Raw genomic sequence first — 17,714 nt, 5'->3', positions numbered from 1 at the left:
CTTTGGTAGAAAAAACAGAAACATCACCTACACCTTAGAAAATAAAAAACTTAATGGGGTAGAAGAGCAGAGAGATCTAGGGAGAAAGGTGAACAAATTATTAAAAGCAGCATCGCAGGTCAGCAAAGCAATTAAAATGCTAACAAAGCACTGGGATTTTATTTCTAGCAGTATAGAATTCAAAAGTAGTGAAGTTACATTAAACTTATATAGGACTCTGGTCAGGCCGCACGTATGGAGTACTGTGCACAGTTCTGATCTCCATACTATGAAAAGGACATAGAAACACTGGTGAAAGTGCGAAAAAGATTGACAAGGATGGTACCACAACTGAGATTACAGCTATCGGGAAAGGCTGAACAGGTTGGGGCTTTTTTCTTTCGAAAAGACCTGATAAAGGTCTTTAAAATTATGAATGGGTTGGACAGGGTAGATGTGGAGAGAATGTTTCCACTTGTGGGAGAATCCAAAACTAGATAAATACAAGATAGTTACTAATAAACCTAAATCAGGAAATAAGGAGAAATTTCTTTACTCAGAGAGTGGAACTCGCTACCACAGGAAGTGGTTGAGGCAAATAGCTTAGATACCTTTCTCAAAAAGAAATAGGGAGGGGCGAGGCCATGGAGGAATTTGAAAGCAAGGATGAGAATTTTAAAATCGAGGTGTTGCCTGACCGGGAGCCAATGTAGGTCAGCGAGCACAGGGGTGATGGGTGAACGGGACTTGGCGAGTTAGAATATGGGCAGCAGCGGTTTCAATGAGCTCAAATTTATGTAGGGTGGAAGATGGAAGGCCGGCCAGGAGAGCATTGGCATAGTCAAGTCTAAAAGGTAACAAAGGGATGAATGAGGATTTCTGCAGCAGATGAGCTGAGGCAGGGGTGGAGTTGGACGATGTTATGGAGGTAAAAGTAGGTGGCCTTGGCGTTGGACCGGATATGTGGTCTGAAGCTCATCTCGGGGTCGAATACGACACGAAGGCTGCGAACGATCTTGTTCAGCCTCAGACAGTTGCCAGGGAGAGGGATGGAGTCAGTTGCTAGGGAACGGAGTTTGTAGCGGGCACCGAAGTCTTCAATGATCCATTACCTGGTAAGTTTCTAATCTGAACTGTGTCATCATGAGCAAGTAAAGGCAGGTGGGAGAGAGTGAGAGGAAAAATGAAATTTAGCAACAAGGCCACTTTCACGCAGTGTGAAAAATAAATGTAAAAAGCCTGATAATGGGGACATGATGTGAAACTTTACTGATCTTTTGAAAGCATTTTATGATACAACCACTAGACAGTACCTAACTAGTTACTGCAATTTCTGGAATGCCATAAAAATCAGTACTTTCATATTTCAAAACCGCCAAATAAAAGTTCAGACTGTCTGGTTCCTAGACCCTCACCCATGTTTGTACTACTAAAGATACTTTAGCCATTAATTATGGAAGTCTGCAACCATGGAATTACAGACAAGCTTACATTTATGGCCACAAAAGTTACTCACCCAATCACAATACAGGAGATGGCAGTGCCTATAAAAGCATAGGTTAGAATCGAGCCCAAATTGCGGAAGAATTGCCTCTGTTAAAAAAACAAGTTCAGATCAAAAGATGGTATGTAACGTTACCGTACTATTTCAGAGTACATCCTAATAGTGAGCCGTATCAGCTTTGAAGTCATTCCCATCAGCATCAGGTGATGGGATATCCTGGCAATGATAAATACTGTAGTTATAGAATCAGAACTGGGAAATTTGGCTAGATAGGACCAAAGTCACAATTCCCTACATTGCAAGTTCCTCGTCATGTGTCCATCATCAAAGGGGAGCCTTCACTGCAATGCAGATGCTTCAGGACAAAGAGGTGGATGGCTCACCTCCTATGCTTACTTTGTTGAGACTCCTAGTAGCTAGCTAAAGAACACCACTGGCAAAGGCCCAGGAACTATTGTCTTCTATTCCACTACAAAATAGAAAGCAACAATGGAGAGGATGAAAAACAGAAAAAAAACGAAGAGGGGAGAAAATATACCTGCTTGTCTCTTTAATTTTCCGCCGTGAGGTCCTGACTTATGCTAGAATATATTTCTATAATGCACGTGCACCAGCCACCCTCTGGTACTTCGGCCCAGTATCTAGTCTTCATGTGCAAGGTTAGACATGCTATTTAATTGTATAATCCTGCCCTCACCCAATACCTATATACGTGCACTTTCCAGCACGAGTCACTAGATAGCAATCAGGATCAGGAACCTCAGGGACGATTTTCCTCTCCTTAGCCCAGGGGCACCAGGCCAACTGTAGGTCCGCAGCTCAGCCCCCTATCTGTGATCAGCCAACTGAACAGACTGGAATCAAACCTAGGATCTTCCAGTCTCTATGTACCTTCTGGCTTTACCAGCTGAGGCATTGGGCAGAAAGAGACACACACTTTTAAACAGGGTCTAAACATCCAATGACTTAAAAGAACACTGATTGAAAAAGTAAACTTCTAAAAGAATATTTAACGAGGGCAGTCACTGTGAAAGTCACTCTAGAAACCACCTTAATTTTAAACATTCGTGCCCTTCAGAAACTGAAGTCCACCATTCTCACCTTCTTCAGACTGTACCCAGCATAAAATATTATCGGCGGTAAGAGGACATTGAAGAAAATTTCTGAATCAAATGTTACCTGAAAAATAAGAGACAAGATCAGATAACATCACTGTAGCCTTCCAACTGACTGTTGAAAATTCACATTCTTACACCACACATACTAAGTGGAGAATTGGATTTTGGATGGCAACTGGATTATTTTATCCAATTCCCCACTATTCTGTGCGTATTTGAGTAAACACTGTTTTTTGCAGTGTTGAAAACTACCAATTAACAGGAGACAGATCCCATCAACTTTTGAGTCAGCAGAGATCCAGCAGCTGTATGATACGTGTAAAATTTAAATCCAACCAGAATAGTATTAGATGCATCATAAAATTGACTCTACAACCTTGTGTCAGTTATCAGTATTTATAGTGGTAAACCAACAGCTCCTTTATACACTGGTGAGTGCTAATATTTCATAGTTTAAAATCTGGTCAGTACTATTTTAACACTGCATTACTCAAACAAGCATCCTTGCAGAATGTACTTGTGGAAATTTATTGGGGAGGAAAGTGCTATTAAACTGGCGCTCAGAGGCCTGTGCAAAGAAAAGCACAGTTTTAAAGTTCTGACATTGCTAAATTACGGCCACCGTTTTCTTCTGCCGGAGGTTTCGGAGTATGGAACACTTTCTGAATGGGTCAAAATTTTCCAAGCATTATTATTTTTTTGGCTTGTTTTGACCTGGCATTCCTTACCACTGTTGCACTGCATCACTCTGGTTGGGTTTATTTGGTTTTCACAGACACATACCTTGCAGGAGCACATAAATAATCTGCAATAGCGTTAAGAGTCATTCCATTCTTTGGCTCACATGCACAAGCCTGGCCACAGAAACCATTCTGGAGGTTACGTGAGCACTGAGTTTCCATTGTTAGGGGACTGCTTATAGAATAGAAAGCATGACAAGAGGACTTAACGAGATGGAGCACTAATAATGGAAAGATAACACCATTTATGCCACATAATGCCCTCTGCACTAATTGGATGGCATCTATTGATTACAGATTATTTTCATCGCACTCCTTTAAAATCACATTATGATGCCAGCAGAAACATTTCTCATTAAAAAAAACCATCACGCTCACTAATGTCCCTTGAAGTGTATTCAAAGCCAGCTGACCGCAACCAATTACTTTGCAATGCAACTTCACCAATGCTTTTACAATACAGCATTTTATCTCTGCGCTCACACACTCTCACAACGCATCTCCCCCTAGCCCCAAATCTTTCATCCCAGCCAGTGTATCCTCATTCCACAGCTCCCACAAGCCTCTCAAGTCTGACAATAAAAATCACAGCCCCCATGAGTCTCTCATCCCAGGTAGCAGAATATTAATCCTAGCCCCTTAACAAGTCTCTTATCCCAGTCAATGCCATCACTCATCTCAACTGGAACCAGGTCACTTCAATGCCGAGTCTTTCTAGCAGTCAGATTTCCCAAACCTTTGGAGTCTCGGTCTCATCGGTGTCATCAAGGCCCTGCTCCTCAATGCAACAAAGTCTCACCCATGAGCCTAACCTAGAGTATCATCACCATAATCTCCCAACTGGGATTCTGGCTCCCAATCTAGATATTCAGTAAATATGACCAAAATCCCTCAAGGTCACTGAAGTCATCTATTCAGAAAGCCTGCAATTCTTACACTTCTATTCAATTTAAAATGACCAGTATTTGAAATATCAGACAAACAGCACCGTAACTATCCGCTCAGTAGGCTCTTAACCCAGAAAGACGCTAAATCAGGAATCTCATCTTTTGGGAATAAGTTCATATCAGAAAGGTCTTTTATAGAACTTCTGCACCCGACAGTGTAACACACTTGCTGCCAACACAGCGTTTCTTCAAAACGAATGAACAGAATCCTAAATCAAGGAGGAGCAGAGGTGTGACAAGCTTAACACCAAGGCAGGAGGAGGAGATGAAAATGATCTGTGAAAGAACCGAAACACAGACCCAATCTGCAGCTCTGTATTCCAGTCCACCCAAACCTCATAAGAACTAGACAGCACGACAAGCATTTCCTATCACATTAATTCTTATTGCGCTATGACAGCACAGTGTGAAGCTATCCCTTTTTATGAGCAGGATACTTGACACACACAGCAACACGAGATGCCGACACAGACGCTTGATTTCTGTCTGCACAGAACCAGGTTGCTTAAAACAGATACATATTGGCCTCTTCAGTAGTGAGATGATAATAAAATAAAAACTTCCTTTAGCAAGAACCAACAGCATTGTGTAAAGACTGTCTACCCTCCAAATGTGTGTGATTTGATCATAGTATCTAGGGTATATTTTTGATCATCAAAGTTCAATACAAAATTTAATGTGCTTGCATTACATTCCCATGAGGACTATTTTTAAATAGGCATTAACCCACTTATTTTGTGAGCTTTGCTGATTGGAACACCAAGTCTAAATATGCCTATTTCCTTTCAGCTCACTGACAATTCAATGAGCACCGAGTTATTTAGTAAAGCCTCATGTTATTAGAAACCACTTTAAGCAGGAAAAGTGTACACTCCTGTGGCCCTCAGGTCAATTTTTAAAAATTCTCTTAAGTTATCTGTCACTGTTAGTTGTAAATCACATTTCAAAGGAGCAGGATTCCTTAACCGGTGTTAACATCCCCGCTGTGATTCATTTATTCATGCAAAGCAACACTTTCTACTGTGGGAGAGAACAGCAGATTGATGCTTTCTGTTCCAAATCTTCTGCGCCTATTTTGTATTCTTCAACTACCAAAGTCAGTTTGATGCTCCAATCCAGCTTAAGATAACTCGGATTAATGCGCGTCACTCCAGCTGATCTGAAGGGAATTGGGCCGATTTGGGTTACAAATGCAGCAAAGCAGTTTCAACCTTATGTTTTCAAAATGACCCTCCAGAGGATAAGGGTATCATTAGTAGTGATCCCACAATAAATCCCACAAATTTCTACATGTACTGCACAAGTGCAATTTGTTGCTAGGATACTCCAATTTTCCATTAAAAATCCCACTGGCAGTGAAGATGCCAGATTTGGAGTGATAAATTACTTATTGAAACAATGCACTTGTCCTAGACACTAATATACTGTATATAAATTAAAACATTCTCCGCATGGCCTCGGCCCTCCCAATTTCTGTAACCTCCTCTAACCCTGCAACGCTCGGAGAACTCTGCGTTCCTCCAATTCTGGCCTCTTGGGCATCCCCCAAACATTGGCAGCCGTGCCATCAGCGGTCCAGGCCCCAAGCTTCGGAATTCTCTCCGCCTCTAGGATGGCTCCTTAAAAACGTACCTCTTTGACCAAGCTTTTGGACACCCGTCCTAACATCTTTTTTGGCTTGGTGTCAATTGTTGTCTGATTACGCTCCTTTGAAGTGCCTTTGGATGTTTAAGGCACCACATAAATGCATGTTGTTGTCGATGTTGTGGACAATGGAACAAAACTCTACAAGGGGCAACTCAGTAATACAGCATGCTGGAGTACCAGACCATTGCATTACATTGAGGTCTCCACACTGGCATTAGGAAAACCATGGTTTGCATCTTTCCCTCTATGTCCCGCTTTCCCATATGTAGAAAGAATCCCTCTAACAGTGAGACTTTCTGCCCTGTTAGGAAAACTAATGTGATGTCCATATTCCAATGTCATACTATTAACAGTAAGCCCCATTGATACTCTTTGAAATTACTGACTACATCGCTCAGCAGTTTCTCAGTCTACAGAATAAACTGCAACATCAACCATGTAGCAATCTGTTACTTAACATACACAGGAGTTTAATTTCTTTACGAGGGCACGATATTTTTCAGTCATATGTTTTCTTCCTGCTGTCCGATGCTATTGTAATCCTGGTGTACCATCATAAAAAAAAGTGCAGATGCGGAAGGAAATTTACCACATTTTGCCGTAGAAGCCTACAGTAGCTCTGTCAAAAAAACTTACATTTATAAAGCGCCTTCCACGACCACCAGATGTCCCAAAGCGCTTTACAGCCAATGAAGTAATTTTTTTGGCGTGTGGTCACTATTGTAATGTAGGAAACATTCAAAGCAACTATCTATCAGATTGGGTGACCGCTTTGCGGAACACCTCCGTTCAGTCCGTAAGGATGACCCCGAGTTTCCGGTCGCCTGTCATTTTAATTCACCGTCCCATTCCCACTCAGACCTCACTGTACTCGGGCTCTTGCATTGTTCCACGGAAGCTCAGCGTAAGCTCGAGGAACAGCACCTCATCTTCCGATTAGGCACTTTACAGCCTTCCGGACTCAATATCAAGTTCAACAATTTCAGATCATAACCTCGGCCCCCATTACATTTTTACTTATTTTGTATCCACACCTTTGTTTTGGCTCTCCCCCCCCCCCTTTTTTTCTCTCCCACATGGCCGCTGTCTCCCATTCTGCCAGCACATTTCACACCTAATCTAGAGCCGTCTTTTGTCTCCACTAGTCCTATCACCATCTCGTCTCGTTTTGAATACCTCTTAATGTCTCTTCACTTCTCTTTTGTTCTCTCCCAGCCTGGCCTTTTAATCTATTTCATTTCCTGTGCTTTTCCAGTCTTGACAAAGGGTTTGACCCGAAACGTTGACTCTATTTTCTCTCCACAGATGTTGCCTGGCCTGCTGAGTTTTTCCAGCATTTTCTGTTGTTATTTCGGATTTCCAGCATTCGCAGCATTTCGCTATCGTAAATATGGTGGACATCCTGCCACCCAACACAAGTGGGCAAAATAATAAATAAAGGATCACAACTCTAAGAATTAAGCTAATCTTTTGTAAATAACTTTTAAATAATAGCGTTTCTTTCCACTGTGGAAGCCCGATTCCTTCTCCAAGATTTTCAAACTAACTTTTCAATTTCAACAGAACAGCTCTTTTTCTATCCTGGAACTGCCTGGACATCTGATTACTCAGATTTTTTTTTTTTTTTTTTAAATGTCAGTTAAATACAAATTGAACTAATTACACAGAATTGAGATAGTTTTACTTATTCCTTTCTCCAGCTTATAACCAATCAAACTTAACATACTGTATTGGGATAAGCTTGGTACAAGATGCTAGCTTGTTAAACTGGATTTTAAGAGACCTCCAAACCAGATCTAGACATTAAGGCCTAGAAATTCAGTTGTTTGCGCCAGCCGCTAGCGCCTTAGGAGGAGGAGATGTGGGGCGCTAGGCGGCTAGTGGCCGGGCGCTGCGCGATCTGCGCCTCTCCCCAAATTCAGTAAAGGTTTAGCGGCGGCGCAAAGCCTTTGCACGCGCTCAGCTGCGCGCGCAGATCCTGACGTCATTTCATCGTGCAACACCCTTTGTGCGCCCCAAACCGGAAATTCAGTGGCGCCGGCCTATTGCGCGCCTGGCGCCCCTAGCGACTGGTGGAGGGGAACGGTTCCCAGTCGCTGCGGGGCGCTAATTAAAGGGCACTCCTCCTGCAGTAGAAATGGCAGCCATTTTGCATCACTCCTTCTTTGTGAGAGACGGATCTTTGCAGAGAGACAAAGGTAGCGAGCTTTCTGGTTTGGCTCAACACTCGCACAGGTACTTGTGGCTTCAGGCCACAGCTTTGCACTTGTCTTTAACTTCAGAGCCATAGCATTGACTGGAAACATATAATGGGGGCTGTAATGGGTGCAAACGTTGGCCTTCTCCATAGTCCTGGGCGTTGTCCAGATCAAGCAGCAGTGGTCAGGCCTTGCTTCAGGGCTGCAGTGTGCAGGGCGTGGCAGGCAAACAAATCCACCCTCCCCCTTTAAGAGCTCACCGGCGCCAGAGTGTCTGCCGTCAATCAGCAACTCGCCGCACCTGCGCTGCGCCCGCCCTCGGGGGTTTCACCCCGGGCCGCCGGCTTAGCGCCTAATGATAGTCGTGCATCGCCTGTTTTAGCGCAGCAGCAACTTCTTGGGGCGATGCCACTGAATATCGGCGAAGGTGGCGCGAAGTTGCGCCGGGCGCAAACTTTAGCGGCCGCCCGGCTGTAGCGCCCCAAACGTGGCTATACTGAATTTCTAGGCCTAAATACCTCATTTTGTCACAAGTGGTAGCCAAGGATAAGCTTTCTTGAGGATTCCAACTCTACTACTGTGGCGGAGCCACTAAGGGACTCCAATCAATTGTATATAATTCCCTTTAATAATATGTTGGCTACAGCCTGAGTCTGTATCTTTGTTTTCACTGTTTACATGTACAGAGCGCGATCACTTTAATAGCGCGGGTAAACGCGATGGCGTCACGCCGTTCATCACGTGATCCACCGCCGGCAGGAAAAACGTGATGACGTCAGCCACGGGACCGCCCTAGCAGTCCTCGTGGAGCCTCATAACTGACGAGACCTATATTCGATGTTCTCCTGTAGTTATCTGTTAAACTCTGTTAGTTTTCATTAAACCTCGTTTATTTGATCGCCTGAGTAGACCTCAGTCTTTTGGCTAGGAACTAGACATTCCTACACTACCACCTTTTCCAGGTACCTTCACCAACTATTGACCCCAGAGTCATTACCAAGCAAAGGGACTGGATGCTTATAATTGAAAGGACACGGCTATCTTTAAACAGTGAAAGTAGATGGGCCAAAATCAGTCACTCTTTCTCAGTAACTATAGGCCTAGATTCTCCGCCACTGTTACCATGTCTATGTTAACCCAGTTAACAGTGTTAAAAAAGTTCTCATCGGAAAAGTTAGCCCATTAATTGAATTTTCTCAGCTTGAAAAATCAAGCATCATTTGCCTGTGCACTACCAGCAATGTTTCCGACAAGGCTCGTCCTTCAGAAACATAATTTTTGACAAGGTCAACTAGGTTTTTCATGTCAAATTCAACCAGGAACAGAGTTCAGCCAACCGCGCTTCCATGAGAAAGACCGATATAAAATCACCTCGGTTTACATCCAACCAAGAAAGACAAAGCAAATTCCACAGCTTGCCATATATACCAGAAGAGCCCAGCTTCGCAATCAACTTAGAACGCCATACCATGCTGAAAGCTACTTCATTGACTTCTCGAGAGAGAACAAACTAATCAGATCAATTCTAATCCATATGATTGATTACATGTGGCTTATGTTTTGTTGTATTTGTTCCTACATTACAACAGTGACTGCACTTCATTGGCTGTCACCACGCTTTGGGACGTCCCGAGATCATGAAAGACATTATATAAATGCAAGTTATTTCGTTATTTATTTGACCAACTAGTTTTGAGTCAACAATGATTTTGACAGCAAATCTCCAAGTGACGAGTGGTTCTGAAATCATGGAAATGTTTCATGTAGGTGAAACCAGGTATGAAAAAAATGTAACTAATATCGGCACATTAATTAGCTCCACCACTACTTTCCGTAAGTTGTCAACACCATACTGACATTGCAAGTAGCTGCGTCTTTCTCAAAAATGCTACTCACTATTTTATTAAACAAAAATATTCTCAATGAGACGGCAATGAAAATAAATACTATCTCGTGTCATCGCATCAAATTCTCTAATAAAATTACTCAATAAACTAGTCAACAGAAAAATTGTAGTCACACAGCAGTGCATGCTATAGACCCAGTCTATCTATTTTTTTCATTCTCTCAAGTAACTTTGTCCTCATCCTGTCACAGCCGTTCCAGCAGACTTTGTACCCAGTGGTATACGGGTCTTGTTTTAATGCCTTGCGTTTCTTTTTTTAAGATAAGGCATAATGCAAATCTCTTGTGTGTAGAAGCTCTCGTTTTGGATGAGTGCACACAATGGATTGGATTATTATCTGTTCATGTGAACACTGCAGCTGTTGTACTGAAAAGTTTGAAGACACCTTTGAGTGGCCCAAGGCTCCGCTTGACAGTCTGTCCTGCTTACACTGCTGAATCCTGTCACAACACATCAAGTGTAAAACATGGTTGTGGAATCGCAGAACACATGCGTCTTGAAACTCCACCTCACAACTTTTATTCCCATTTAGTGTCTGAAGGGCAACCTGGCTTTCAACTGCATGCTGCACACATCCACCATAAGTGCTTCAGACAGTGGATCATTTTCAAGAATTGCTTTGTGAAGTAATGGCAGAAATGAGTTGTTATATTTTTACTGAGGCCCTGAAGGACATTCTGCTTCAATACTCAATTTCAGAGTGCCTCAGCGAGTCCATATACATGTGCAGGTATTCGACAAAAATATCGCACAAACCCGATTAGAAACCTGAATTATGAGGATATTGGTACGTGTGAAAGCCTCACTTCTTAGCGTTTAACAGAGGCTATGGTATTCTAGACTGTTACAGCACAGAAACAGACTATATGGCCCGTCAAGTCTGTGCCAATGGCCGTAATTTTAATATGGAGGCGGGCCAGGAGCGAGGGGGCTAGAACGCGGTCGGGAAACCCGGGAGAACGGGTTTCCTGCAGGCACTGCTGAATTTTACGGCAGTGCCCGATTTGCATTTCAAACCTCCGTTTCCCACCTGCAGCCAGCCAGATGGAGAGGCTGACTGGCTGCGGGCACTTACCCCCTGGATCCAGCAGTCCTTGCCTTACTTTAGCTGGCAGGTTCCCCAGAGGCCTGATCATTACAAATTTATCACTGGTTGTTTGGAGTTGTGGTTAAATCTGAGGCACGCAGCCTCATTATAATATTTAAATGGACGACCTACCTCCTGGGAGCGGGTTGGCTGCCCGCCCCACCTCCATTAAAGCCAGATGTGGGCGGGTTTTAGTTTTTTAACCTCCCATCTGACCCCAACCCACCCGTATCAGTCACTTTTACTGTGATCATTGATATTGATGTGATCGAAAAAGGCAGACACAGGCAGACCAGGCTGCCAAGAGAAGACAGGATATGCTCTCACTGCAGTCAGGGAGTAGTTGAGACAGAGATGCACTTCCTCACAGCCTGTGGAAAATATCAGGGCATCAGAGAGAATTTCTACCAAAAATTCTCACAAATATGCCCTGAATTCAGAAATCTGACTGACAACCAAAAACTCCCATTCCTACTGGGGGAGGAGAGAAGCTGTGTAACACTGGCGGCACACTATGTTACAGCTTGCCATGAACAGAGGGACAACCAGTAAACTAAGACAAGAGTATATATAAACAAGGCGAATGTATATTTATAAACTCAGGGATATACCTGTTTATACACTATGAATGGAACCGCGTTTATGTGTTCAACCATAAATGTATTTTGATGCTTTGGCAACATAAGATGTACCTTATCATGCCAATAAAGTGATTTGTATTGTATTATTGATATTGAATATTATGGTGAAAATTGTAGTGTTATAAAGTAGTTAGTTACAGTCATGTTAAAGAAATTGCGAAAGCCAGTGGTTAAGGGAGTCAGTTTATGTAGGATGACTCCAAAAGCCAAATGACACAGATAAATCCCTAGACAAATAGTAAATTCTGATCCAATTCTTCAATTGATTTTTGATCCAGTTTTTCCTACAAGTATCTTCCTTGTACATCAATGACCAGAACTGTACACAGCACTCAAGTCTGACCACAGCACCATGCGGTTGGAGGATGGCTTCCTCTGACTTGTACTCTACTGTTTTGGCGACAGATCAGCGTTTTGTTGATTGCTGCTTCACAGTCATTGGACACGTTCACTGTGGAGTCTACTAAAACCCCCAAAATCTTTTTCATATTCATCTATAGCTATTTCAACACTGTTCATGGAGTACTTATGTTACCCATTTACCTCCGGTGTCTATTAATGAACAGTTACCCATATTATATTTCACTTGCCATTGTTCCAACCACTTACATATTTTGTAATTCCTAAGCTGCCTCATCAGATTCGACTGCCCCATATAATTTGGTATCATCTGTGAATTTGACCAATTTGCATGGAGTGTCAACACCTGCAGAGCCAGAGCTCAGAGTGAAGGTACTCCCACAGCGCTGTTGGGGAAGGAGTTCCAGGATTTTGAACCAGCAATGATGAAGGAATGGCGATTTATTTCCAAGTCAGGATGATGTGTGACTCGGAGGGAACTTGGAGGTGGTGGTGTTCCCATGCGCCTGCTGCCCTCGTCCTTCTAGGCTGTAGAGGTTGCGGGTTTGGGAGGTGCTGTCCAAGTGATCTGTGAGATCACAGTGAATGGACAATGCAGATTCACATATGCATATTATTTCTGCATTTATGTACAGCTTGTGTGAGTGTGTACACAATACACTTGTACCTGTGGGTGTGCGCACGCAAATGTGCATTGATTACACATGTAAAACAGTATGTGTCACAAACTTTATTACAGGTCTGATGTTGGACTCGAGAATGAAGTAGCCTGAGTTATCAGATAAATATGAAGGAGTGTTAACACAGAAATTAGGTTTAAGAACATGTTCATTTTAAAATTATTCTATTTTGTTTGTCACTCATTTGGACTTCTAGCTTTCTTGGAATGAACAATTTCACTCTATTTACAAGATGCAATTAATCAGTGAATCCTGATTGTTTGCTGAAATACAACAGCAAACAAACCAAAGGTTTCGGAATACAATCCAATGTACCACAATGCCAAAAGACACAAAGCAATCTTTTCTTTTCACTAAGTCACCCATCGTGCAGAAGCACAAGTAAATTAACGAGGGAGGAGCACTGAGACTTGACAAAGCATTTTTGATGTGGATTTCAGGAGAAGGCAAATTCCCAGTGACAAGCTCTCTTTACATTCTCAAATAAACCCTTGTGTACTCAGCTGTAAATCATTGTCTCTGGCCTTTACAAAATGGTAAGATTTGGATTTAAACAGCTAGTTAACGCAGAGGTGCACTTGTGCATCTTATCAGCTGCCCGCTCATGAACACTGGCAGAGGCCTGGAAGAGGTCACCTGTCTGTCCTCTTAGCTGAGAAGTAGCACAGAGAAAACTAATGAGAGGGAGAAAATGACTTGAAAATTGAATTATAGAAAATAGTCTATTATAAGTTGTCTATTATACAATTAGATTAGAACAGTCTTCTCCAGTGACTGAAAGTGCACTAGACCAGGTTATTGTGTAAAAATGACATTGGAGTTATGATCCAGGAAACTGCTGAGGTGAAAAAGAGGCTCGTCGGTCAGCATGTGGTTTAGTGTGCTGGTGCACTAGTGCGCTGTGTAATGAGGCAACAGGAAACAAGACAACATTTACAACCTCCCACATAGCAAGTTCAAAATCTTGTCTTGCTGTCACGGAGATGGTGCTGAGCAGATGGCATGTACTTCTACTGATAGAGAGAGAATTCAGAGGGTGAGTCATTCTGGCTCAATCTTGCCTGTGCTTCTCTGGCAGCTCGAAAGTAAGGACATAAAGAATGGAACAAGAAAAGTCTATTTGGCTCATCAATCCCCTCCTTCCACAGACCATGTACAATTTACTTTGTAGTAGACTCTATCTACTTATTACTATCTCCTGAGGAAAGCTGATGCATTCATGCTTCCTGGTCCTTAAAGGTGGTCTGAGTGGTTTGAAAGATAATCAAGTAAAGCAATCCTTTCTATCCATCTCCACTATACAACCCTGGCCTCCTGCCCTCCAAATATACTCCGCTAAAAGGCAAGAACAAACTAAACACTAATGAGACTCCATGTATGAATAAAGACATGAGGAAACAATTGAGGGTAAGTAAAGAGGCATACATTAAGTACATAGACAGCAAAGGAGTGCATGATAAGAGACAATGCGAAGGGATTAGGAGAGAAGTCAAAAAAAACAATTAGGAAGGCAAAGAGGAATTATGAAATTAAATTATCAAGGAATATAAAACAAAATAGTAAAATATTTTACAGGCACATCAATAAAAAAAAGGAAGGTTGGGATGGGAATAGGGCCATTAAGAGATGGACAGGACAATACCACAGGTAACGATAGGGAGATGGCAGAAATATTAAATCATTATTTTGCTTCGGTATTTACCAGGGAGATAGAACAGGTGGACATGACATTGGATGATGAGATGAGTAATGAGATAAGTGCATTTAAAATAAAAAATGCACTTGTACAAAATGATGAGGGGCATCGATAGGGTGGATAAAGAGGAACTTTTCCCCTTAGTAGGGGGGTCAATAACAAGGGGGCATAGATTCAGGGTAAGGGGCAGGAGATTTAGAGGGGATTTGAGGAGGAACTTCTTCACCCAGAGGGTGGTTGGAATCTGGAACTCACTGCCTGAAAGGGTGGTAGAGGCAGGAACCCTCACAACATTCAAGAAGCATTTGGATGAGCACTTGAAATGCCATTGCATACAAGGCTATGGACCAAATGCTGGAAAATGGGATTAGGCTGGACAGGGATTGATGGACGGTGCCGAAGGGCCTCTTTCTGTGCTGTAAAACTCTATGGCCTAGAAATTCAGTTGGGCGCGCCAGCCGTTAGCGCCTTAGGAGGAGTAGATCTTGAGCGCTAGGCGCTTAGCGCCCGGGCGCAGCGCGATCTGCGCCTCACCCCAACTTCAGTACACATTTAGTGCCGGCGCAAAGTCTTAGCGCACGCCCTGCTGCGCGCGCAGATCATGACGTCATTTCGTCGTGCAACGCCCTTTGTGCACCCCGAACCGGAACTTCACTCGCGCCGGCCCATTGTGCGCCGGGCGGCCCTAACGACTGTGAAGTGGAACGGTACACAGCCGATGCAGGCCGCGGGGAGCGCAAATTAAAGGGCCCTCCTGTACTAGAAATGGTACGGCTGGCTGGCTGGCGAGGAAGAGGAAGAGGAAGAGGAACCCTCCCCAAAACCACAAATACACCAGTGTCGGCCTTTCAAAAAAACAAATCCACCCTCCCCCTTTAAGAGCTCACCGGATCCAGAGTGTCTGCCGTCAATCAACAGCTCGCCGCACCTGCCCTGCGCCCAACTTCCAGTTTAGCGCCCCGGCCCGCCGGCTTAGCGCCTAAAGAGAGGCGTGCAGCGCCAGTTTTAGCGCTCGAGCAAACTCTTAGGGCGAAGCTAATGAATATCGGAGAAGTGGCCTCGATTTGGCGGCGGGTGCAAACTTTAGCGGCCGCCCGACTTTACCGCCCCAAAAGTGGCTACAATGAATTTCTAGGCCTATGACTCTATGACTCTGATATTAAATAAACTAATCAAACTCAAAGAGGATAAAACCCCTGGTCCGGATGGATTGCATCCACGCATTTTAAAAGAATCTAGGGAAGAGATAGCAGAGGCATTACTACACATATTTAATAATTCATTAGAAAAAGGTGTAGTGCCAGAGGACTGGAGGATAGCTAACATAATACCTATATTTAAGAAGGGGGATAGAACATGTCCAGGGAATTATAGACCAGTCAGCTTAACATCGGTGGTAGGAAAAATAATGGAATCCCTACTAAAAGGAGAGAATAGAAGAACATCTAGAAACGAAAAGTATAACAATGAATAGTCAGCATGGATTTCAAAAGGGAAAACCTTGCTTGTCCAACCTTATTGAATTTTTTAAAGAGGTAACAGAGAGAGTAGACAATGGTAATACAGTAGATGTAATTTATCTAGATTTTCAAAAGGCCTTTGTAAGGTACCCCATAATAGACTAATGAATAAGGTTAGAGAATGCGGAGTCAGGGGACAAGTATGGATTGCTGGCTGGATTCAAGACAGAAAGTAGAGAGTGGGAGTAAAGGGTAGCTATTCAGAGTGGCAGAAGGTGGGTAGTGGTGTTCCACAAGGATCATAGTGCTGGGACCACTGCTGATCACAATTTCCATCAACGATTTAGACTTTGGAATCAAAACCACAATTTCTAAATTTGCAGATGATACCAAATTGGGGGGGGGGGGGGGGGGATAGTCAATACTGAGGAGGACTATAACAAACTACAGGAGGACATTAACAAACTTGCAGGATGGGCAAATAATTGGCAAATTAAGTTCAACACAGACAAATGTGAGGTGTTACATTTTGGTAGGAAGAATAGGGAGGTCACATAACTTGGAGGGGGCAAGTCTAGGTGGGGTAGAGGAACAAAGGGATCTCGGAGTACAAATACACAAATCACAAAGTTGTGACACAGGTTAGCAAGGCCATTAAAAATGCAAATAAAACAAAGAAGGTGACTCAACCGTGGCTAACAAGGGAAATTAGGGATAGCATAAGATCCAAGGAGAGGACATATAAATTGGCCAGAAAAAGCAGCAAACTTGAGGATTGGGAGCAGTTTAGGATTCAGCAAAGGAGGACAAAGGGATTAATTAAGAGGGAAAAAATAGAGTATGAGAGTAAGCTTGCAGGGAACATAAAAACTGACTGTAAAAGCTTCTATAGATATGTGAAGAAAAAAAGATTGGTAAAGTCAAGCGTAGGTCCCTTGCAGTCAGAATCAGGGGAATTTATACTGGGGAACAAAGAAATGGAAAACCAATTAAATACATACTTTGGTTCTGTCTTCACAAAGGAGGACACAAATAACCTCCCAGAGATGTCGGGGAACATAGGGTCTAATGAGAGGGAGGAACTGAATGAAATCAGTATTTGTAGGGAAATGGTGTTGGGGAAATTGACGGGATTGAAGGCCGATAAATCCCCAGGGCCTGATAATCTACATCCTAGGGTACTTAAGGAAGTGGCCCTAGAAATAGTAGATGCATTGCTGATCATCTTCCAAAATTCTATAGACTCTGGAACAGTTCCCATGGATTGGAGGGTAGCTAATGTTACCCCACTATTCAAAAAAGGTGGTCGAGAGAAATCGGGAATTATAGCCGGACATCGGTAGTGGGGACAGAATCGGACAAAGTCAACATGGATTTACAAAAGGTAAATCGTGCTTGACTAATCTACTGGAATTTTTTTGAGGATGTAACTGGTAGAATAGATAAGGGAGAACCAGTAGATGTGGTGTATATGGACTTTCAGAAGGCTTTCAATAAGGTCCCGCATAAGAGATTAGCGTGTAAAGTTAAAGCACATGGGATTGGGGGTAAGGTACTGACTTGGATAGAGAACTGGTTGGCAGACAGGAAGCAAAGAGTTGGAATAAACGGGTCTTTTTCTGAGTGGCAGGCAGTGACTAGTGGGGTACCGCAGGGATTGGTGTTAGGACCCCAGCTATTCACAATATATATTAATGATCTAGACGAGGGAACTAGATGTAATATCACCAAGTTTGCAGATGACACAAAGC

The 17,714-nt window shown here is 43.0% G+C and overlaps 1 protein-coding gene across 2 annotated transcripts in view; it reads right to left on the bottom strand.

Annotated features, from left to right (window-relative positions):
* LOC147115548 (sodium/hydrogen exchanger 9-like) overlaps window positions 1-17,714 on the bottom strand; it is a 567,900-nt gene that overhangs the window by 506,755 nt on the left and 43,431 nt on the right. For both annotated transcript variants that reach the window (XM_085989869.1, XM_085989868.1), the window contains exons 3-4: window positions 2,585-2,662; window positions 1,496-1,572 (exon numbers count right to left, since the gene is read on the bottom strand). In XM_085989869.1, coding sequence (XP_085845995.1) covers window positions 1,496-1,572; window positions 2,585-2,662 — 155 coding nt within the window. The remainder of the gene's footprint in view (window positions 1-1,495; window positions 1,573-2,584; window positions 2,663-17,714) is intronic.

This window comes from Somniosus microcephalus, chromosome 6 (genome assembly GCF_052327205.1).
Source record: "Somniosus microcephalus isolate GS21.2 chromosome 6, FLI_Smic_1.0, whole genome shotgun sequence".
In the NCBI taxonomy this organism is placed as follows: domain Eukaryota; kingdom Metazoa; phylum Chordata; class Chondrichthyes; order Squaliformes; family Somniosidae; genus Somniosus; species Somniosus microcephalus.
Note: the sequence above shows the minus strand (reverse complement) of the source record. Positions and strands in the feature narration are given on the sequence as shown.